Source organism: Pterocles gutturalis, unplaced genomic scaffold (assembly GCF_000699245.1).
Source record: "Pterocles gutturalis isolate BGI_N339 unplaced genomic scaffold, ASM69924v1 scaffold29278, whole genome shotgun sequence".
NCBI classification, from domain to species: domain Eukaryota; kingdom Metazoa; phylum Chordata; class Aves; order Pterocliformes; family Pteroclidae; genus Pterocles; species Pterocles gutturalis.
Window position 1 is genome coordinate 31,539 of NW_010118948.1, and position 24,194 is coordinate 55,732.

The 24,194-nt window shown below is 35.0% G+C and overlaps 1 protein-coding gene across 1 annotated transcript in view; it reads left to right on the forward strand.

Annotated features, from left to right (window-relative positions):
- The window catches only part of TBC1D19 (TBC1 domain family, member 19), a gene marked incomplete at its 5' end in the record, with an annotated part of 40,447 nt that extends 22,305 nt beyond the window's left edge, over positions 1 to 18,142 (forward strand). Inside the window, 10 exons of the mRNA XM_010076412.1 lie at positions 3,112 to 3,186; positions 3,628 to 3,690; positions 7,585 to 7,669; positions 10,417 to 10,461; positions 11,652 to 11,684; positions 13,482 to 13,591; positions 14,798 to 14,889; positions 15,628 to 15,743; positions 16,700 to 16,770; positions 17,764 to 18,142. Of these exons, the coding sequence (XP_010074714.1) occupies positions 3,112 to 3,186; positions 3,628 to 3,690; positions 7,585 to 7,669; positions 10,417 to 10,461; positions 11,652 to 11,684; positions 13,482 to 13,591; positions 14,798 to 14,889; positions 15,628 to 15,743; positions 16,700 to 16,770; positions 17,764 to 17,838 (765 nt within the window). The remainder of the gene's footprint in view (positions 1 to 3,111; positions 3,187 to 3,627; positions 3,691 to 7,584; positions 7,670 to 10,416; positions 10,462 to 11,651; positions 11,685 to 13,481; positions 13,592 to 14,797; positions 14,890 to 15,627; positions 15,744 to 16,699; positions 16,771 to 17,763) is intronic.
- Between the last annotated feature and the right edge of the window lie 6,052 nt (positions 18,143 to 24,194).

Sequence of the window (24,194 nt, forward strand, 5' to 3'; positions counted from 1 at the left end):
CCATCAGTTCTAGTTCAGGTGGACAGCTTGGCCTTCTGGTCTTTACTATATTTAACTGTTAAAATATTTAAGTCCTGTTTTACTCTGCTAATATTTGCAATGCAAATGTGCGATTCATTTTTTCAGGGTAGAGTTCTGAGTTGTATTTGAAATTTTAGTTCATGCTGAAATTCAAACAGCTACAGCAAATGGTGTTTTATTTGCTGAGAAATGACCAACCTGGCCTAGTGGGTTTTTGTAAGAGCAAAGGAGAAGCTATTATTTATGAAAAAAGAAAAGATGATAAGCTGTTTACCCTTTTTGTTTTAAATAATACTGAAGAAAGTATTCAACTGAATTATAAAGAACTTCCATTCAATTTCTGTGAGTTGCTTAAGAATCTGAGTGCAGTTGTTCTCTCTTTTAAGACAGTGCCCTAAACTAAACATCAGGCTGCTTATTCTTGCCACTTTTCTAACTGCTTGAAATATTTACAACAATTAAAATAAATTAAGGCGGAAAATTGGGCAGGATATATATTTCAGAGATTGTACATCCTGTTGGTTAAGGCTAAGTGATTCAAATCTCTGTTCTAACTCGGGCAGTACTTGCCCTATGTTTTAAGAAGTAGATTGTTTTTTAAAATCTGTACACAAGTCTGAAGGGTGGAAAGTGGAAAGTTTCTACACTTCAGTTTTATTGATTGCTTTGCTATAACAAAAATAAATTTTACAAAATCTTTTAAATACATGTGTCATTCTGGATTAAAGCAAATACTCTGTTCTGATTAAACCTACTTCATTTAAATTTCTTTCACTGGCTTTCTGTTTTTCTTCTTTGGAAGATACTGTTCACTGGCTATACTAAACCGTAATTTATAAATAATTGCAATTAACATTATTCTTTACACTTCAATTAAGAATGTAGTTGAATTAAGGCATAGGAAGCTAGTAAATATTTAAGCAATTAATAACAGTCGTAGTTCAGTATGATGCCATAAACAAAACTGAAACTATCACTCTAAACTCATGATGTCGGTACCATAGAGCATCATTTATGAATATTTTTTTCTTGTGCAGAAATCTGTTCCTCATACATTCAGTGAAGTCATTCTTGCATGCCAAATCACTAAGTCTACTCTGTGAATAAAACAATAATACCAAGTTATTCTGACTGTTGAGATAAATGGACCATATACTTAATGGATTATTTTTAGTTGTGGTTTTACAACAATTTTAATAATAACAGGAAAATGGACTGCAAATGTAAAGCATAATTGAATGGCTTTCTAATTCAGGAAGGAGGAGGTCCAAGCCACTTGACTAGTGATAATGTTAACCTGTGGCCTGGAGCCACTGTGTGACCTCAGGTTAAAGTATTTTAAGATGAAAACTTGTTTCTGCATATAAATTTAAAGTGTGCTCTATATGTGTGTAGCGAAAGATTCCTCTCTTCCTTCATACCACTTTCTTCATCCACTTCCAAACAGCCTTTAGCAATTGTTCAAGGCAGTTCTAGAGAACTAAAAATCCGGAAATGGTAACAGGAAACCATGAGGTTATTAGAATCTCTTTCCCAAATTACAATAGATTCGTAGTTACATTGTCTAGTACCCTGGTAGCCATGAGTTTCATTGTACCATTTTGTACGGGAAGTATATTAGTACTTCCAGGTACAACAAGAACAGTTAATCATGCAATCTGCTTAGCATGAAAAAGAAGAGGGGTTTTTTTAGTAGCTCCTTCTGTTCTAATATCTGAAATGGAAAAAAAAAAACTTTGGGCATTATTCATTTGTCTGTGTTACACTTGATTGGACTATAGCATTGATTCTTTAAAATTGGTTTGAATATTAGAGTAGTTCTCTGTAGCTCTTGAGAACAGAGATGCATTCATACTGCAATTAGTTTACATTTAGTAAATATTTGTGTCTGATCATTTGTAAAGAAATAGTGTACTATTTATACCTCTTCTTTTTATTTCTGAGAAAGAAAAATGTAAATATTTTCCCTGTGGTAGTTACCAGTGCTTAATAAATATAGCTTTTGTACTAATTTCAGCTTAATAGGCTAATAATGTATCAATTATTGTAATTTCTAAGTCTATAATATTCACTACTTCTCAGTTTTGGATTAATACAAAGAGCAGTTACAAAGTTTTCTAGCCTTACTTCTTACTTCCTATTTGTTCTTTGAATCTTTACTCCAGACTTAACGGTTTTTTGCAAAGAGATTGGCAGTAAATAGTATGTGAAATTTGGAATATACAAGTATTTGTGTGGTGCTTGTAGAGACACTGAAGTCAAAATAGTTTTATGAAGTGAGAATGAGCTTTGTGACTGCTGATTTTGTTTGCAAATTTATTCCGAATCTGTTTGAAACTCTGCTGTTTGATCTGAAACTGTTATTCAATTGTAGGCATAATGACAGAGAGGTATTTTGGGATTTAGGAACTACATGATGATAGTGTGGTATTTAATTTTTTTTTTCCTTTGCAAGCTCTTTCTATGAAGAAAGTGACAGAATAAGCAAAAGCAGAGAAGGGGTTTGTTCTGATACTTCCCCATTGTTTCATCTTTGAGTGTGTTCTGTAGGCATTCAGGAAACAATTGGAATTTTAAAAAAGGTCTGAGTTCTTTGTATTCTTCACAAGATTTTTTTATATAGTTAAGATTTTATCTTTTCACAAATTTATATTATTTAGACATTCATATTAGATTAATATCAAATATTTGCAGCAACTCACTAATTCTAGAAGATATGACAGAACCTCTTAATGGAGAGGTGCATGGAACCAGAGGGTAACAAAAACCCTGTAATTATTTTGAGCATTGAAAGGGTTTTAGGTGTAGAGACCCAAAGATTCAGATCTTTGGTTTGAATTAGTTCCTTCATTCTCATTAATTATCTAAAGGGGAGGTCATTTTGTAAAGTCCCAAATATCTGCCTCATTTCTTAGGGCTTAAGCTAGAATAAACAGTGATAGAATGCTTCATAATTTATGCAGTGGGTTTTTCAGCTGAATACATACTTCTGATTTTTCTTTTTTTTTTTTAATTGTTAAGAATTGACTTTGTTTAAATACAAGCTAAAGTTGTGTCTCAGACTGATGATGATAATATTTTTAATTTTAGGATATCTTGTATTATGAACAGCTTAAGTCGAATGTGATTCAGCACGACCTTTTAGTGGACAGCCTGATTTACAAAGTGAGTGATTCAGTAAACAGTGATTTATTTAACAAAGAAAATGTTAGATGGTTTGGTTTTAAGGAGTGTAAGAATAATTAGTGTGAATTTATTATTGTAAACTCTCTCCTTGTGCCTGTGCTGGCTCTTTGTGTAAGACATTTGTTTGAGTTGAGCCATTAAGTCATAAAGAAACAGTAACTTCATTTGAAGGAATAACTGGTTTTGCAAAGAAGAAAGCACTGGGGTCCGAGCACTTCCATTTCAAGTTTAAATTGTGAATATTTAATCATCAATTAAATGTAGCATTTTAAAATTTTAAAATATGGAGTATATGCTTAACTACAGCTCTTTCGTGATGCAGTGGTGAAAACTGTCTTCTACCACTGTGTTAAGTTTAGCTTCTATGGGAGTCTGAAAAGATGTCTGTCAGCTTCAAACTGCTGTATTTCTTGATTACAGGATGTAAAGCTGACAGCAAGCAATGATGACTACTATTTTGTATTTGAGGATTATTTATATCAGGTATGTAACTTTTTTTCTTAGAAAAACTGGAAAGTATACTCCTGTGGGATTCTATTATATTTGGATTAAGAACTGACTGCCTTTGTGTTTCATGTGTAGGCAGAGTACAGTGGGACCCTAGACAGCATCCGTTTGCTGCATTACATATGCCTTCCCTTCTGAATAACAATATTGTAAATTATTCTTGTACATTTAAACAGATTAAGCAGGACAGGCTTCTAAAACTCCTACTCTGAAGGACCTTGCACAATGTCTTTCCAATGCAATAAGCCAGAAAATAACGTAGTCAGCCATATTCTTCCCCTTCCCAGCTGTGCAGTAATAAAATTATTAACAGCTGTGGCATACAGAGAAATTAAGACTCGAGATGTATATTCAGGTTCCAGTTTAAAAAAAAAATGTTTTACAATGGCCTACTGCAATAAGCATAAAAGATATTGAAATGACATATTTTAAATTGAAGACATTGATTCTCAGTGAGGTAGTGGTATGTATGGTTACTTTTAGGATTGCTCCCATTACAAAGCTGTTCCTAGCAATGGGGAACACAGCTAATTTATAAAGAATTATCTTCATTGCTGCCTGTCAAATGCCCTTAAATAGAAGGAGATTACATTTATGAACCTCCTAATGTGTAGTTGATTGCAGTGTCAACATAAATGTCATGAGGCAAATTTACCGTTTCCACAGTGCTTTCAGTTTCATTAGTCACATCAGTTAGGCTAGACTTGCTTAATTTTTTGTCTTAGAGCTATGTGAAACTAAATGATTTATTTTTTGATGGCAATATGTAAAACTTCTAGTAATTTAACTAAGCAAGAATCTGTACTTAATGATGCTTAGTCCATATAAGTATAAAAATGTGTTCATATAATATTTTAGTGCAATAAGCATTTAAACATTACTACTTAAAATTATAACTTCATGAAATTATAGCCTTTTTAACTTAAAAATAGTTACAATATTAAGATCTGTATCTAAATTTGTTTCTGAATTAAAATTCGAAAAGTAACTACGTAATGACGACTCAAACATTGATATTTATTCACTAAAATATTTACATGGGGAAGTTTTTCTTGATTTAAGGGTCAAAGATGATTTTAATTTTTGTAACATTATCTCTTCATCATGGGATGCGAAAATCTCATCTGATTTCTGCTTTGTTCATTATATAGATTACTAAGGCATATTAATTAGTCGTTAACTGACAGTCCCAGTGGACACAGGATTATAATCTGAAGGAGTATGAACAAGTATACAGTATAATCTTTTATTTTAAAGCCATCAGAAATAGGTTTTGTTTATCATTCTCAATATATAGCACAGTTGACCATTTTAATTTTTTATGTATCTCTGTTAACCAAGAGAATGATTACAGTATGAAAATCATAAACAGGACTAACCTATCCTTAGAAGTTTGAAGGAGAGTCACCAAAAATATTTGGAAAAAAAAGTTAGCTTTGCTGCAAGGCTTTGAGGCAAAGAATGTCTCAAATTTTAATTATTAGTTGCTGTAGTTTTGTTTGGTAGTTTGTGGTATTCTTAAGACTCTCTTCTAGAAGAAAGTTATCCATTTTCCTTGATAATTTTCTCTTCCAACCTAATTTGCAGATGCATTGCTGCCAGATGATTTTGTTCTATGGCCCCTGGAAAAATTCTGCAGTATGAGTCACTCTGATATGGAATATTATTTATTAATTTCATGTGATAACTGGAATTAAATATTGGCTAGATAAAATAGGTAATGAAAATGTTAGTTTAAATCAGGTAAATAATTTTTATGTTTGCACTGGGTTTGTGGTCTTTTTCATGCCTAGTTACTGTCTCTAATTTTTCCAAGTCATTGAGTAGAATGTGGCATTTGTCTGTGTATTACTTAATAGATAAAACTTCCATCAAAAACAGAAAATTTGGGCATAAAATAACAATGAGGATATTTGGTTGGGTAACTGGCACCTCTTTAGTAACATGCAATCCTTTCAGGAAGAACATGGTGATTTGATTTAATTTATTTCCTTTAATATATTTGCTTTCTTTAGCCCAAGGTTTACATGTTTTTATTACTTCTTTATAATTATTGAAATACAATATAGTTATAGTTAATATAGTAATTTAATTTTAATATAAGCTTTGGTTTGGGTTTTTTTTTTTCCTTTTTCTTAGTCCTTTGAATTCGGTGGTGTTCTCTTCTGTTTTGATTATAAATATCCAATAGTTTGCCAAACATTTCTGTACTGAAAAAGGGTTTGGTCTCATTGCTTTCTTTAGCCTTATAATTTTTGTGAATGAGAAAAATAATACATAAATTACTAAATTTGTAAATTCATTATTTCAGGCCAGAGGTTCAATTTGAATACTTTAGTCTTACGTCCTGCATAATGAATACATGCAAAGAACCTCACCGAGGAGTTTTTAGGTACAGTCATAACTTATGTTTCAGCTAGAGTCTATCTCTCTTATAAGGATGCATAGTCTTAATTTAAAGACTTCCAGATACTGGTACTGAACACTGTATCCCTAAAAAAGGGGTCCTCAAATTAAGGTTACATTCTTTCCCCTATGAGAGAACATAATTTATGTCCTTTTTAGATTAGTTTCTTTTTCTTTCACCTCAGTTAACATATACAGAGAATTACATTTGCCTGTGTATTGTTACTGTCAGCTGTATTTTGGCAGCTATGGAAATGGTTGTATATCGCACAAAAATAATATTTAGCTTAAACTGTTTGAGATAAAGAAACTATTTATTTTTCAAAAGATGTTTATATCTGAGAAATAGTTTTGAGTTTCAGAAGAGGGAAAAGTCTCAAAATATGACATGTTTTCCATAAAAATTTTTTTAAAAGCAATGACGTTCAGATGTCGCGGGGTTTCAGTTTTTCATGTTTCCTTTTGAGAAATGCTGATATCTGGAAAATGTTTTCAGTAATTAGCTGAAGGAAAAATCCATTCATTCACAATAAGTTTCTGCAGTGAAACACCATCTAAAACATTTCCACCTTTTACACCTTGACTACAGTTAAAACAAACACACAAACAAACTCTTAAAAAACCTGCCTGCAAGAGAACAGTTAAAGGTATGCAACAAAGTCATCAGCCATTTGAAGTCTGTCTTCTGCCCTCTTGTGTACGTTCTTGAAAACGCAGTTTTTTATTTCGTGGAAACATTAACATTTTTCAAGTACAATCCAAATTATTACATTTTTTACAACTGCATATAGGATGAGATTCTTTATTGTTAATTTTTTTCTAGGAATGCTTTTACTATTTAATTTTGTACTCAGTTGCTGTGAACAGTAGATTTTTCATTTATGTAAACAATAAAAAAAGACAAATGTATTTTACATAACACAATGTGCATTTCAGAACTTACGGATACTAGGTGAACAATGTAATCTGTGCTTATTGAAAGAACTGAATATCATGTGAGCATTCTGTAAAGATCCTGGGAAAGAAAGTGAATGTAAGGATCAGTCTTCTGGAACTGCACGCATGCAAGAATGTAAATGCTTATTCACTTACTAGGAGTTCCCCAGGTCATAGTAACTGGATAGGAAAATGACCTAATAGACACCAAAGCAGCCAGTTGCATGCACAGTCACTAATGATTTGACAGAAGGAGATAAACCTGTGCTGAGAGGCAAAGAGGAGGGTTGTAGAACGTGGGTATTTTACTGGCAGCAAATGAACGTAAAGGCCAAATCATAGCAAGTTCAAAATGAGCCTGGAAATTTGAACAGAAAAGTAAATGAAGTTGGTCAAGAGCTTTGAACCATATTAGCTCTTTTCATTAGCATCTAATAGGTGCTATTTAAGGCAAGTCCTCAAATCTTTTTGACGTTACTTTCTTGATCCAGTAAGTCCGCTGATTTTTATATGCTGTCTTTTCTGCAGGTATTACTCTGTTTTTCCCGAGATACATCCGTGTTGGAGCACTTCACTTACAGTAGTGCCACCCCGCCCAAATCATACATACGAGGTAAAAGGAGTTGTATAAAGAATGTATAGGTTGAAAAAGAACGTATAGAATTTTGTTGACTGCTGGAGTAATGCAGTGTGTGGTTTCCTTTATGTTCATTATACCTGGTAGTCTACATTTGAAAGAACATTAATAAAAATTTTATGTATGCAGTTGACATCTGCACAGATTTTATTATGACAGTTTAGAAGCTGATCACATAAAGGCCAGATTGCAGTGTTGTTCTTTTTCTGTAGTCTTCTGTGTCATTCTCCAGTGTTTTACCAAAATAAACACACAGCTATGACGATATGGTAAAATATTGACAACATCTTCATCAGAGCTAGAAGTCTAAATACACAATGTTGTCCTCTGCAACTTCAATAAATTTAGCGATGGGAAGTGGTGGTAGGATGTTAAGTTCCCAAAGCAGTGAGTTTTGCAGATATTTGTAGACAGGAGCAGAACATACTGCTGAAGAATTGTGGGCTCTGTTCAAAGGTCTGGGAGAGTAAAGCTCTACCAAGCAGAGTTATACTGATTTTTTTTTTCAAATCATGGCATCTTCCAGAGTGTTAGCTTACTTTTGGATGTTCTTTGGTTTAAGTTCTCATGTGAGTCTTATTTTTGTTAACATAGAATCATAGAATGGTTTGGGCTGGAAAGGACCTTAAAGATCATCTAGTTCCAGCCCCCCTGCCACGGGCAGGGACACCTCCCACTAGCCCAGGTTGCTCAAAGCCTCATCCAGCCTGGCCTTGAACATCTCCAGGGATGGGGCATCCACAACTTCCCTGGGCAACCTGTTCCAGTGTCTCACCACCCTCACAGTGAAAAATTTCTTCCTAATGTCTAGTCTAAATCTACCCTCTTTCAGCTTAAAACCATTACTCCTTGCCCTATCCCTACACTCCCTGATCAAGAGTGCCTCCCCATCTCTCCTGTAGGCCCCCTTCAGGTACTGGAAGGCTGCTATTAAGTCTCCTCGGAGCCTTCTCTTCTCCAGGCTGAACAACCCGAGCTCTTTCAGCCTGTCCTCATAACAATCTTAAACTTACTGGTTCAATCCACTTGCCTTCTCCGACAGCTTCTAATGCCATGCCTCTAGACTCTGTTTCCTTGCTTCTGAAATCCTCACCTGCCTTGGTTTTACCCAGAGGTTCCTAATTTTGTCTTCCTTCTTGAATCATTCAGCCGTCCGATCACTTTTTTTTTCATGTACCTTTACCTTCTGGCATTGCCATTTTCTTCCTTGGTCCCTCGTGCCAGTGTATTTGGCCAAATGTGCCAAATGTGATTCCCGTACCAAGTATTTTTTTTGAACAAGACCTCTGCTGGCAATTCTCCTCTTGCTGCTTCTTATGTCACTGTAGGCAATAATTGCTTTATAATTTTTTCCTTCCTCCTTTATTGCTTTGTAAGTCATTTCTTTCTCTTTAACTGAGTTAGGGAGTTTTCTTTACCTACTTCTTGAAACAAGCAAAGGGCTCACCTGAGAGCAGAACAGCAGTGGGATCTTCAGGCACAGAGCCGTGGCAGCCCAGAAGCACAGCTGTGGGGAACATCTTGCTTATTTTTATATAGATCTGGGGAATGAAGTTGCTGAAATCTAGATCTCTGATGAACCTGTGCAGCATAAATCCAAAAGGCTTGTAGGTCCTATTTTTGGCTAATTTTCCAAGAGATGCTTTATGCTAAAAATACTTCCAGATTACAACTCCCTGCTGCACAGCAAGCAAACTATTGAAAGGAAAAGTAAAAAATATTTTTAGTTTAGTGAAACAACTGATTTCTATAATTGGAAAATACTGGATTTCATTTTCATGGGACAGTAGGCAAGAGCTTCGCAGGGTAATTTTGAATTTAATTTGGTCAATTCATGCTACAGGAAGATATCTAAGTCCAGATTCCACTGAACCTGACAAAAGTTCCCTGTGATAAATTCTTCTTTGTATAGTAAAATGCAGAGATGTAAAGAATCTCTGAATGTTCTATAAATTTTAATATAATTGATTACATTTTCTAGTTAAATTTTCTCATTTAAAAACTAAAATAATTACAGATTTTAATTAGTTGTAATTATGCTTAAAAACATTTCTAAATAAATTGTTAATTTTTTAATAGTGGATTTTAAATTATTGGGTTCTGTAGTTAAAATATGGTTGACTAATATAACATGTTAATTTTGCAGGGAAGAGAAAAAGTAATATGGTCAGTCTATACTATCAGTGATTCTCTTGACTTAGTCTTTTGTACCCACCAGACTACTTAAATATTTTTTGTTATATCAGAGCTATACCATCCATCTGCCTCTCTGTTGCAGGCCTAATGAAGCCTTGAATATTTTGTATCTGTTCTTACATCTTTTAAAATGCCTTTCTTCTCCCTAGGTCAGTCAGCACAGAACGGCAGACTTATGCCCTTAACCTTATCCCCTCATAGAGCTTCACAGTCTTCAAGGTCTGCAGCAAGCACCTTTAGAGCTCCTACGACACACCCAAATAAAATCTCTATGCGGTAGCATTGCTGAAATCTTCCTCCTCTTTTTTGCTGTTTGTCATCCTTTCCTCTTGGTGCTGCATTGTAGTTTTATATGTGGCAACAATATACGTGTCTTACTGCATTGCTTGCTTTAGACAATATCAAATGGTCAATAATGTAATGAGTTACGTTTTTTATAATTTTAACATAGAATCTGCCTTTAAATTTAAATCTTTACATCTTTTAACAGTTTAAGCGTATTTTAATTGTGATTTGATGATTCACAGGAAAACTCGGAATAGAAGAATATGCTGTTTTCTATCCTCCAAATGGTAAGAGTTATACTGTTGCCTCCTCTAGTGGTAGACTGGAAAGATACAGGATTTTTTTCTCAAATACATGATAACTTCTTTTTCTAGTACACATTATGTTTTGCTGTTATTCTGCGAAATTCATTAATTTAAAGGAATAAGCTGGACTGAAGCTACTCCAAAACCATATTCAGCCTGGTGTTAGTAGTCACATATGGAGTTTGTCTATGTGTGTGGGAAGGAGAAGGAAAACAACTTCTGGTGCAGCAGCTTGTATTCCAGTCTTTTGTCTCCTCTTACAGGATGTGAATGATACAGGCTGAAACTGTCTGACCCTTAGTTTTTCAGTACTCAACAAACCACACCTTAATGTCTTTTCCTTTAAAGATTTGTGTTAATTTTAAAAATTCAGACGTAAGCAATCTATGTGATTTTAAGTTAAAATAATTGAAGCTGTTGTTACTTCAGTTATTAAAATTCTTTTTTTCAGCTCTTATGTTGACCATTTCATTCCCTGTCTGTGGAATCCTTTCCCTGTTTTTACGCTACGTGTGTATTTTAAGTTCAAGCTTTTTGCTCTTGCTTTCAAGGCCTTATGTCACCAATCTTAAATCTGTGTCTCTAGTCTTGTCTTTTGTGTCTTCTATGTTCCAGTTGTGTTTGCTGTAGCACATACTTTTGTTCCCCCTTCTTCCATTTTTTTCTCCACAATTCTTTGCAGCTTTGTAGCCATGAAACATTGTCCTTATGACCTTTTGCCAAAGCAGCTCCCTCGTACCAGTCTTATATGAAAATTAACGAATGGGACCTAAGATCAACTGGAAAGGAGAACTGTCATGATACAACTGAAAAGTCCTCTAAATGTTTTATCCGAGTACTACATGAATTACTAGAGTTCTTGTCAGTGCATGACATTTATGGGTTGTCTGAAATTAGGTTCTGACTTCAGCAAAGCTTTTATGTAGTAACTTAATGGAAACAGCTTTACTTGGCTTTCTAGGAACTATAGCGTGTGTTTAAGCACGTAGTTGGTCGTACTGAAGTAAGTGATACAATTCACATACTTGAATATTTACAAGATTAAGATCTACGACTGCAGGTGGCGTAACAAGGAAATATTTTATTCCTACGGTAGGCAGAATACAATTTAGAAGCTTTGGGGAAAAATATATTTTTTACATGGATAAAAAGAAGTATTTTTTGTTTTGTAGGTGTAATTCCTTTTCATGGCTTTTCTATGTACGGTAAGTATGACTTTCATAAACTCTTATGATCTCAGGATTGCCTCAGCATATTGCAGTATAAAGCTGTATGTACTTTTCTGCAACTTTTAAACTTTTGCATAATCTGTTTCTTTGTGTATGCAGACTGTTGTATATAATTTTTTAAATTCCAGGTTGTTTCTATTTGCTTGTATTACAGCTCCCTGCCATGTGGGAGTTCTCTCTTTGAGATCTAATAGCTGAGCTCTACATCTTAGTGTATAGAGGGATGAAGTTTGTTGACAGAGTGCTCTTTTCTTGTGTTTCACTTCTGAGTAGACCAAGTTACCTGTGAAAAGTTCTTAAAAACGTGATTTATTTGAAAGGCCTGTTGCTGTATCCATTTGCCTAGAACAAGCGTTAAAGGAGCATTAAATAGTTTTGTGGTTGCTACTTTACTGTACAGAGGAAAGCTCAAATATCAACAATATTTCTAGGAAAAGAGCAGGAAAATCTCCTTAGGTCTCAGACATAAACAAGGCAGCTAGTGCAAAGAGACTTCAAAAAATGTGAGACGATTTGTTACAGCTTTCCATTTTATTCCTTTGATTTATCAAAGGTGTTTGTGGCATCACAGGGCAATCAGATTTTAAGATTATACTTAAAATGCTATGTTTTGCTAATAGTAAAGTTTAATGATCACACAATCATTAAAGTAATGAGATTTAAATATGAAATGCAAATTTGAACCTGAGTAGGGAATCTTAAGTCTTTGAAGTAATGAACTGCTTAGTTACAAACTCTTCCTTAGATACTCACTAGGAGACTTTCACTTCTTCTGTGTGAAACCACTTTTCAAAACATTTGGATTTGACTCTGCCCTTGAGAACAGCATCTCTTAAACTGGGTGTGATCTTCTTCCCTCCCTCCTGCCCTCTCTTTTTGCAAGGGCTCAGAATATCCTGGTTGTGAGGAGGGAGGCTGAAAAGCAAGGCAGCCAGAACACAGTAGTGTAACAGAGATGTGTGTAGAACAACTGTCTATGAAACATGCATTGAATGAATGGAGTAGCAATTGGAGGGAGCTGATTATGTTTGTGCAGTTTATATATGTGATAGATTTATCTATATGCTAGACTTTTACAAAAAGACAAAAGGGACTGATTGGAAAAAAGTTTGAGAACTGCTGCTTTGCGCATGTAGCCAACTCTTATTTGAATCAGCTATGCTAAAGGACTTCTAAACAGTAAACTATGAAATGTCCATCATTTTCAGATCTTATAAGAAATAAACAGGCCTCTATCAGACTGTCATAGTTATGTGATGTTATTGTGGCAACCAAGACCTTTTTTTTTTTTTTTAATATTTCCATTTTCACAACACTCATCTTCAAGCAGTATACTTATTCTGGTCTTACAAATGGGGAACCAATTTGGAGATGGTCACTAGCCCAAAAGGGCACACTGGAAGTCATAGATAGTTGAATCAAAAACTTGCACTGTTCAGCGTATCATTGCCCTATACCCCAGACAAACTATCCTTAAAGCATATGTCTTATGCTTTGGAAGCCAGCACTATAATAAGCAGGTTCTAATTAGTTTAGACTCTTTAAATATGTAGAACTGTTACTTAAATGTATTTTACTCCCTTTCTTAACTTTTATGTCACATGATAGACTTTATTATAAAATATTTATTTCTAAATAATCAGTTTAGTATTGTTTTTGTAAATTGTACGACTATAAATTACTTGTTTTTTCCTCATCCTTCATGCACTTAATCATTGAACTCTTTTAGCAGTTTACAGTGTTGAGTCAATTATAATTCTTTTATCCTTTCAGTTGCTCCACTTTGTTTTCTGTACCATGAACCTTCCAAATTGTATCAGGTATTCCGTGAGATGTATGTGCGTTTTTTCTTCAGACTCCATTCCATCTCTTCTCATGCCTCTGTAAGTTCATTAGGAATTAAAACCCACTCACATGATATTCTCTTTGCTATGGAACAATAATATGCGGTGGCATGATTTTCTATGCAATTGAAATATACTTCGGGCAAGCTTGGAAAAAGTATTGGATAACTCCAGTCTGGATATTTTTGTTTTCTATGTCGATATGAGTCTTAACTATGGAATACAATGTACTTTAAAATAGTACAGTCCTCATTTTATGAAGGTGTTGGGGGGTTTTTGTTCAGTGTCAAGTTTTTTATGTAGTAGGTTTCTCAGTTCAAGATGTCACGTAAATGCATACTCACTTTCATTTTAATTAATGACATGTAAGTGCACGCAGATATTTTCTGGGGTAGAGGGACTAAAATACAGTCATATATACAGATATTGTTTCAGTGATATCAAGTTAATGTCTGCTTCTTTAACTCAAGAATCTTTGTGTGACACTTAGCACTACTAGATGAATTTAAATAATTTGGTTATGTTTATGACCAGGACCAGCTGTCTTGAATGTCAGATAATTGTAGAAATTGGCTTATCTTCTACTTTTGAAGAATAAAACATAGTAAATATATTTTTTTTCTCCTTCACAAGCTGATGAATAGTTGTATAGTTACTTTTGGAAAATATTTGCTGGTTAAAAGAAAATATTTTACTTAATATACCATTTCAAAGCTGTGCATTGTGCTTTCAGTCATTAGTAGCAGGGAAACAAGTCAAACAGAACAGAATCTGTTAGTTTTCATGGTAATTCTTAAATCACATTTTAAAATGTGTTTACATTTAACTTTTTTGTAGTTATCCCCATTGCTTTTTGTTTTTAGTTCTCAGAGAGATACTATTTCTCACATCCTCTGTTTTTTAGTGCAACTGAGGCCTATTTCATCAAAGTGGAAATATTTCAAGTAGGTCATATTATAATAACCCGTGAAATATTTAGACCCTGATGTACAAATACCGTAAGTAACTTAGAATTGAAAGGGACCATCACAACATATTATGTTGCTAATACATACAAAGAATTATAGGAGCAAGGCTTTAGTGACTGAGGGCGTCAGAGCTCCTTGTGCCCTACTTACCTGAGCTGTATATTACTTCATTTATAGTGTTTTGTTGCTTGAATTAAAAATACTTACATGCTGGTACAGCTTTCTCAGATTTGACAGGATGAGTGTCAGTATTCAGGATATGATCTTGTTTCATTAGGGCATTGTATCATTGTGTTTGCTATTTGAGACTCTTCTACAAACCCATCTGCCCCAGCTCTTTTATCACCTTCGAGAAATCGGGGCTCAACCGTAAGTACTTCTTTCGACCTGTAACAAATGTTGCAGATTCATTGTTCTGAAAGTGCTTTTCTGTGGTATTTTAATTTAAAAGCTATGGGAAATTGTTCAAAAGTGCAAACACCAATCTGACATTTTTCCTTGAAAGTCGGTTGGAGTCCTTTGTCTAACCTGCATATATGTGTTTTCTGCATTTCTTCTGTATGTTCTATGAAAAAGAGAGAATTGCTCTATGAGAAATGCTGCATTATTCAGCTAAGTTTCAGTTGTTTGTCAGATCTAATGGAACTAAGTGATTTATTTCCTAGGGGACAGAAGACATAGAGATAAGTTAGTTACAGCAGAAGCTACTAGAAGGGGAGAGAGAGCAAGAGGCTGTCATTCTATAGTGTACTCATGGCACCGAGTGCAGTAGAACCTGAAAATCTTGCTGTTATAATTGGTATCCATCATAATAGCATTACAGTAGAAAGGATGAAACATTGGGGGTGATAACAGCTGAGGATCCCTCTAATGTGATTGTTTGGTCAGGATATTTTAATTATATTAATATTTTGTTAAATGAGACACTAAAAAGTTTTCTGATGGCTGTTGCAAAGGAAAATATTGGTTATTAATGCAGCAAGAGAAAATGGCTATTCTTTTCTGGAAGAGAAATGCAGAAGAATAATGAAATATCAATTTATAGAGGATCTGTCTGATCACTATGGGAGACAAATATAATAACAATTGTTTATCACTTGTTTGCAGGCTACGAATATCATTTAAATGGATGGTACGAGCATTTTCTGGTTATTTAGCTACAGATCAGCTCTTGCTTCTGTGGGACAGAATCCTGGGATACAACTCTCTAGAAATTCTTGCTGGTAATAGAATTATTTTTACAAGACGTGTTAAGTCCAAGTGGATGTAAGGCAAATGCATGTTAGCTTGAATGTATTTTGTGACAAGAAGAAAATAGTTGCTCTTTGTCAAAGAGTATAACTTTTAAAAAACTAGAATTGCAAAAATACTGCATCTCTAAGAAAAATATGGAAGGTAATTTTTTTATGATAGCACTCCAAAAATGCTAAGTGCTCTCTGAACAGAATGTAGGATGTTCTTCCAGCCTCAGTGGTAACAATAAATGAGTTCATTGCCTTTCACGAAGTACAAGATTCATGTTACTCATTTATGGCAAGTACTTCTTCAGTACAGGCAGCAACTGAAGAGTTACCCTGATTTTGCCAGGTTTCTTCTTTCAAAGTCACATCTTTTAAGAGACTTTGAAAGTTTTGTACTTATTTTTTATAAAGGAAATAATGTCCTAAGATTTATGCAAGGTTTAAGATGGGGGTTGTAAAGAAGACATGTATCTTCAGTTGGGTCAGTTTTTAAATACAAAGTAGGTGAACAGACGAGAAAAAGTTTTGGTTTTATTTGTATGTAGCTATGTAGAGAGATGTAATTATATAAGATAGTACAAAATAAATTACCATTTTTTAAATGTTATATAATAGTCACAACTAAAATATTGCTATTTAAATAAATTAAAATTATTGGCTTAGAAATTAACTAATTATAAATCACCTTGTCCCTTTTAATTAAAAGCTAGCCATCTTAAACTTGAGCATTTTCACTCAGACTGTTCTGAAGGGATGTTATGGTTTTCCTATCATTTTAAAGAATGGCCAGAGAAACTCAAGCACAGCCATCCATTGTATGTTTTTCTTCAGAATCAAAACAATTACTTTAAGGGAGTGAGAATTTGTATTTTACATCAAGATTAATTATAACCACTAATTAACAGGTCAGCAACTTAATATTGGGCATTTTCTTTCAGTCCTGGCAGCTGCTGTGTTTGCTTTCCGAGCAGTCAACCTGATGGAGGTGACATCACTGGCTGCAGCTGAAGTAAGGATAAGTTTCAGTTAGAGGAGATTGAAATAGTTTCTGATGCTTTGCCAACAAGAGTAACTTAAGCTTCACATGGCACGTGGTACATAGTGCAAATCTTTCTGCCTAAATTCTTACCTCAGATAAAAAAACTAAGGAAAATGTGAACGTGCAGTACGTAATACTGCTTTTCTGGAGTAAAAGGAAATTAAAGAGCATATTTGCTACACAAGTGCAATGTTATAAAATTATTCTGTACAATTAGATTTTTTTTTCTATAGTAATAGATAATCTGTGTTTGTGGGATACTTTTTTTTTAAATATTGTAGAGGTTTGTACCATTTTTCTTAGTACATTTTAATGTAGTTGCTTCTGTGCTTATTACAAAGATTTTACAAAATTACTTTTGTCAATATTGAATCTGAAATTTCACTGTGACCACTGTCATGGGAAAAGAAAAAACTTAGTCACTAAGATGAAGATTGTTATTGTTTATCTCTAGTAATTTGTTAAAATATATTTTCTTCCAAAAATCTGGTGATGTGCTTTGTTCAAACTTGAGAGTTTTTGATTACTTTTTTATTTTTTTTTAAACATACTTGCATGAGAAGACATTGACTATTTGAGTCATTACCTTGGACTTACTTCACAAGTACTAGCCAAGCCACAGGATAAGGATTCTTAATTCCCAAGTATTTTTAGAAGCAAGTTGAAATGTTAGACCCCTTATTCACCCACAATGCCATGTATGTTTGAACTAAGGCTAAAGGCTAAAATGAAGTTACTTGGTTTATATACGTAAACATATGCTTTTTCCTTAAAATGTTAGAATGAAAAATAATACAATAAGGCACTAACATGAAACAGCATAATTTGTTTATAGACAGGTCTGAATCTAATTGTTGTTGGTGTTGTAGTCAGTATTTGAATCTTTTTTCTGACTTCTTGACTTGCTTTAAAAAATTTGATTCAAATGTCGAGTTTAACAAGCATTTTTGCATTTTATCCTAGGCTGTACTTGCTGACCTTTCAACCCTGAAAGTTATGCCTCTTCTTCAAATCTTCTTGTTTGCTACTGTTACTTGATCTGCTTCCACAATACTGGTACCACAATTCCAGTCTTTTTTGAGAAGCTAGTAATCAACTATGCAATGTCTGCATAAAACCAAAATTAAGCTGTATGTATAATATTAATTTAGAAATCATGACCTTAAAATTTTCTAACTGAAAAAAACTTTGCACACAAGTGTGTGCAGTGCATGCTACTGAATTTCACCATAACCTCAATGGCTATTACTTGTACATTAAGAATTACTGCTCGTGCAAATAAACAATATGAATCAGTGTCTAAAGTGCATGTAATACTAAATTAAATAAAGTAAATATAATTCGTGATTTAAGTGTTGTGATGCTAATGTCAGTTGTAAAAGCTCTCTTTTAATATGAAATTACTTTTTCAGTCTCACAGCCTAGAGAGTATCAGCTCAAATATAGAAATTTTCTCCATGTTCTTTCTCATGTTACCTCCTTCCGTTTATTCTTTTCATATACAGAGATGTAGTCACACATTCCCCATTCATCTTCAGTTAGGTATACAGCTATCTCGGGCGTCTTTTAAACTCCTACTGAGTCCCATCAAAGGCCCTGTATTGTAAAATATGTTCCCCTGCAGAGGAGGCCTGAGCATAGCTTCCTTCAGAACTTGTTGAAGCCAGTCCTTACATGAGCCAAACTATTCCCCTGAGAACGATGCCAAGAGTCCTTTCGCCATGCCCCACACCCTCTTTGGGAGAGCAGTGCTACGCCTTTGCCAGTTTTCAAGTCTGTCTGATTCAACAGCTCAGGCTTCAGTTCAGAATCCCATTTCATATCGATGTGTGACGGATTGTCACTACACTGTCAGGCTGACTCATCTTCTGTTAGTGATCATACCTTTTTGTGAGGTCTTCCAGCTTTTTCCACTGATTTGTTTAATACCAAAGTGGAATTAATAATCTGATTTGGTTAAGCATATCGTAATACCTGAAAAAGGATCGAAGTCAAGAGAACATAATGGGTAATATAGCCACGGTGTTTGCCATAGGACTTTTATCTTCACCTAAGTTACATACATGTAGTCGTCATTGTTTGTCATACGTACTGACTGTATGACAGTGAAACATGAATCCTTCATAGTTTTCTCAAAAGCTGTCTGAAAAGTGATCTAAGCTGTAGTCAGATAGGGTTATGAGCTTTATGTCTGTCATCCTTGTTGTCTCTGTCAGGATAATATAAGAAACTTAACTGAACTTTTATAGACTGCTAGTAAATTGATAAGGCTAATTTTAAAAAAGGTAAAGCTGTGGGCTCAGTATGATCAGTTCTTATATAAAGAACCAAATTGCTTAACAGATATGACATACTGAATATTTGGGGAAATTTTGTTCTGGAAAACAAAAGTTATCTTTTCCTTAATATTTGGAAGAAATTATTTTAACTGTTTAACTAGAGGCTTTTCTATGACATTTAGTTTTTAAAAAGAGGACACGCGTGTCAGCTTTTATCTTTACAGCAAGTATTACCCTGTTTTACATAGGGAGAATGGAAGGATAGAAAGATTAAGTGTTTTGCTATAAGATTACAGAGTAAATTCCTAAAAGAGGTCAGCATTCTCTCCTCTCCTGAATTCCTGTTTATACTTCAGGATGCTCAGTTTGTGTGTTTATTAATCACATGACCTTATTTCATCTTCAGAATAACACATGACACACATCTACCTCTAGAAATGCAGTATTTTGCAGATTTTAAAATCCATAAGATTGGCTAGCAGTTTAGAAATTATAATGTTACAAAGCAGTCACAAGGATTGTGGTTCAATAAGATCATTACAAGGTTACCACAGCTTTTTAGGGAATTAAAAGTATTTAATAAATAGCAAGGGAGATTCCCTAGAGGCCTGCTGACCCTCTAATTCCCATCAATCTGTGCAAGTACGTTGTGCAGAATCTGAACATTATCCTAACTCATTCTTTATTGGGATTTTTCAGAGATATTTTTTATCCTATTTTCAATAGTTTTGAAAATGTTATAAGTAGGCAGACATAGAGACTGTTGGGTTCTTGTTTGAACAAGCAGTTCTGTGACTAACAGAACATGGTCTGTTTTCCTCCAACTTGGCATCTCATTATTCATCCTAACAACCTTGCATCTCCCTTGTGTCCCCTCTGCCTTCTCCACTGGAGTACTTAAACTCCTCTTCCTGACCTCCAGCCTCATTTCTCCTGATGGCTGGACAGGGGACCTTAGACTCTGTGACTAACGTGGACCAACACGTGTCTTCAGCTAGACCGTTTGTGCTGACTGCCCAGGCTGGCTGCTCCGTGAGCCTGGGGTGATGCTGTGCCTCTTACTTAAGGGTTCGCCAGAGGCTTCATGGACTGAATGTGTCTCTTGAGCCAGGTATCGTATGGACCAGCTGTAGCACCAAATCTCTTTAAGACCTCTGCTCTCTTTTGTCAAATGTTTAAGTTGACTTTTTTGAGACACAGAAAGATTGTTATATCTTTCTATTAAATCTGTTTTTAAAAATTGCTTTTACTGAAGAGGTATTGTTTTCATGTTCCACTCAGTTTCTCATTTTAGTTCCAACAAAATATTGTGTTTCGGATTCTGGCTGATACTTGTATTTTTAATTTCCCTTTCTTAAATAACACTCATTTCAAATATTTTTTTAAAAGTATTAAAATGGCTGGTTTCTGTCTTACAGCTTGATACTCCTCATGTTTATTATTTAGTTATTTAAGTTTTAATTCTGTAATTTTAGGGACCAGTTCAAACCTGTTGGTGCCTGTAGTCTATCATTTGACTTCCAAATTCCTAAAACTCCTTTTTCATTTTTGCTGTTCTAAGTAATGGTCAGTTTTGATAGCAGAATCATATCTAAATTGATAATTACATTGATTTAAACAGGCTCAGCAGAACCTTCAATGGCTCAATTTAGACAAATTGTTTTTCTTGCTCTGTTCCTCCCTATCTGAAATCAATATAAACAGACATTTCAGTAGAAGAACCAATTGTCTCCATATTTATAGATAAAGATCAATTTTTTGCTGCTTACCTTAGGATTCTGGCTATGGTCTGTCAAAGGTTTCTTGTAATGTCAAACAGACTGTTTAAAAAACATGAAAGCAAATAGGCTTGTCTGAAAATGTACCCAAGTTATCTTCGCTCAGTTCTTCCAAAAATATATTGAAAGTTAAATCTTGATGGCTGGGTAATGGAACAATTGAATAACTAGGACAGTTTCTACTTTTTAGTGGAATTTTTTTGTCATCGTTAACAGATTTTATTATGAGAAATGGAGAGAGCATGGAGACTTTAAAACAGTTAGATATCCTAGTAAAGGGAAAAGGCTGGAAAGAGACACCAGTTTAAACGTATTTCTACTTGTTACCAGAAACCAGAAAAAAAAAATATTCCCAAGCACATGCTTCTTTTACTGTCTTTTTAGAAAATTCTTCCAACAAAACTGAAGGGATTTCATTAAACAGAATTACCATATAAAGATCAATCAGGGGAAAGCAACTGAGACACTTAATAATGCTAAAGAAGGGTTTATTTAAAAGATACTGAAATAGGCTGCAAAACTGTAGGGCTGTAGCTTCAGTGAGGAAGCGGAAGAGCCTTTCAACATATTTTAACAAACTGGTAAAATATTCTGTCCAGTATTTTATGTGAGGAAATGGGGGAGGGAGGGAGGATGCAGCAGGGGCGGCGGGAGCTGCTGGGCTCTTCCTTTTCCCTCCTTTCCTACAGGCTGTTCCTGTCCATGCCTGGCTGCTGGCAGATGCTGCGGCACCGGCTGCTTCCATCCCACGGCCCACACAGGAAAGGCAATTAGCTGAGGCGCAGATTTGACATCAACAGAGCTTTGTGTTTTGTACGGCCAGCTACAGCTGGCTTCCTCCGCCCCGAAAAACTCGCTTGATGTGCAGTTACTGGGCAGGGGAATGCAGCAGGGCCTGCGCCAAGGCAGCGCCAGGGCCAGGACAAGGGCCAGGGCCAAGGCGAGGCCCCCGGCATGGCTGGCAGGGGGGCATTAGTCAGCCTTCCTGTCCTCTGGGGCAGCACCAGCAGGAGAGCCATCCCTGTGAATAATTCCCCCTCCAGACAGCCAGATCAATGATACTGGCTTTCAGAACAAAAGCTGAAGGACAACTGTGGTGGTGTTGGGTTTTTGGTTTGTGGATTTTTTATTTTTTTTTCCCCCTACAGCTTTAGGACCCAGTATGAGAGGGGGGAAAAAACCCCCTCCGAAGGCTTCGGGCTTTTAGCACAAGGCCATGCTTGTTACGAGGGATTGCACATCTGTGGGCAGTTCTGCAAGAACCATTTGTTGTAGTAAATAACCACAGAATAATCCAAAATCTCTAGAATCCAGAATAAGCTGTGCTGCTAATTGAAATCGCTGAAAGAATTCCTGTGCACTTCCTGCTCAATGTTTTCAACACAAAACTGGTCATGCAGGGGAGACTGTTTGATCCAGCAGTGGAACAGTTGTGCTCTGCTTTAAAACAATGTTAAAATGTCTCATGTTAGTATTTTTTTTAATTAGGCAATTGATAGTATAGCTACCAAATGATGGCCATACACACCAATTGCACTTTTGAGAAATATCTCATGATACTTATGTCTTCTGTGGATGAAATACAGTGCAACAGAAGTCACCAGATGTTAATGGGGACAGAACAAATACACAGTTAGAGCAGGATGTTCATCTGGGATTCAGCATGATTTGGAAGACTGCAACACATGAACGATTGTAACACAGTCTAACTGTGCTAGATACTGACTGGGGTTCCACCTTAAAGTAATTACAGGGCGGTAATACTGCTTTTTGCAAACCATATTTTTTGAGTCTGCATTTAAGCCCCAGGAGGTTCACCTGATTTTGTGTAGTCAGAGATTGCTCGCTGCCAAAGGTGAACTTCAGGGTCTACGAAGAAAGACATGGCAGGGCCTCTGTTTCCCCACATTTCAAAATCAGTGTGTTGTTCTAGATGCTGCACTACTGATATGTGCAAACAATTATCTCTAGAGAATTGGCTTTATGGAGGACCATGGAGCTTTGCCAAATGACATTGTGTTTGGCTGAACAGTTTGAACAAATTGTTTCTTTTGGGATTATGACCAGAATAAATGGAATATTTAACAAAGGAGTTAAAGCTCACAATTTGCGCAAGACAAAGCATGCGACCAACTTCTGTGCTTTGTTTTAAACAAAAAAAAATCTGTATCATGTTGCTAAGAGATAATCTGGAATTTGATTGTCAAAGACAAAATATTATGTTATAACCACATCATATGTTTTAGTAGGTATCTGATCATTTTATTCAACAATCATGTGTTCCATGAATGGTATATTCTGTGATTTTTTCTGGGAAGCTCTAGTTAGGATAGTTATGCTCTTAATGAGTCCAATTACAAATAGTAAATCAGTACAAACAGATGTTGTAAAAAGCAATAATATTTGATTTTCTGTCTGTTCTGATTTATTTATTATCTAAATTTCTTTGATTATACATCTAGTGTCACAACATTTTCCCTTTTCTCCTTTTTTCTTTTTTTAAGTGCCTCTGGGTTACAAAAACATAAGCATTGCTTTGAAGACCATTCTTGGTTCGTTAATGTTAACATCAAGTTCTGACTGTGGAAAACTGGCTTTGTTACAGCTTGTGAAGGAAGTTTGGGTTGCTTTCGGCATACATGTTAGGGGTTGAGAAGGTTGCTCCATAGTTTCCGACATGAAGACATATTTAGATATTTAATTTTAGTTTGTGATACATTTGAGATTACAGATACATTCTGACCAGAACCAGTTTCTGAAGACACTACAATTAACTGATAGACGTGGGAAAGTAGTGTTATGGGTATTAATACCCCTCATCATTAACATACAGGCAGGCAAGCCTGTAGCCCACCTCCGCCTCACTCTCACAAAATGTACTTCCACTATGTGGAAAGTGATTCTTGAAAGAAAGACCTTGTGGGGAAAAGTGCTCAAATTCTGTATACTATGATCTCTGCGACACAGAAAGGCATAGTTTGCTATTTGTATATATAACAAAATACACTTTCTTCTACTGGCTTTAGATTTCATCTTTATTCAGCAATTAAAACATCTATGTCAAAAGGTAAAAAGGAGTTTCTGAAATAATTATTTTTAATTGAAAAGCTTAACTTCATCAGTCATATGAAAGAGAAAATGTATTTTTTGATATATTTGTATAAATTTTGAAATTCAAACTTTTACCGCTAGATGTTTCTGTTCCAGAGCTTTATCTTCTCCTCTCTTTTTGCAATATTTATCGTCCTTATATAGTTTTGTGTAATCTGGTTTTCTTGCTGTTGTGAATTACAGTTTACAGCTTGAAGAAAATGTAAACCTTTCTGTTTAGGACTCT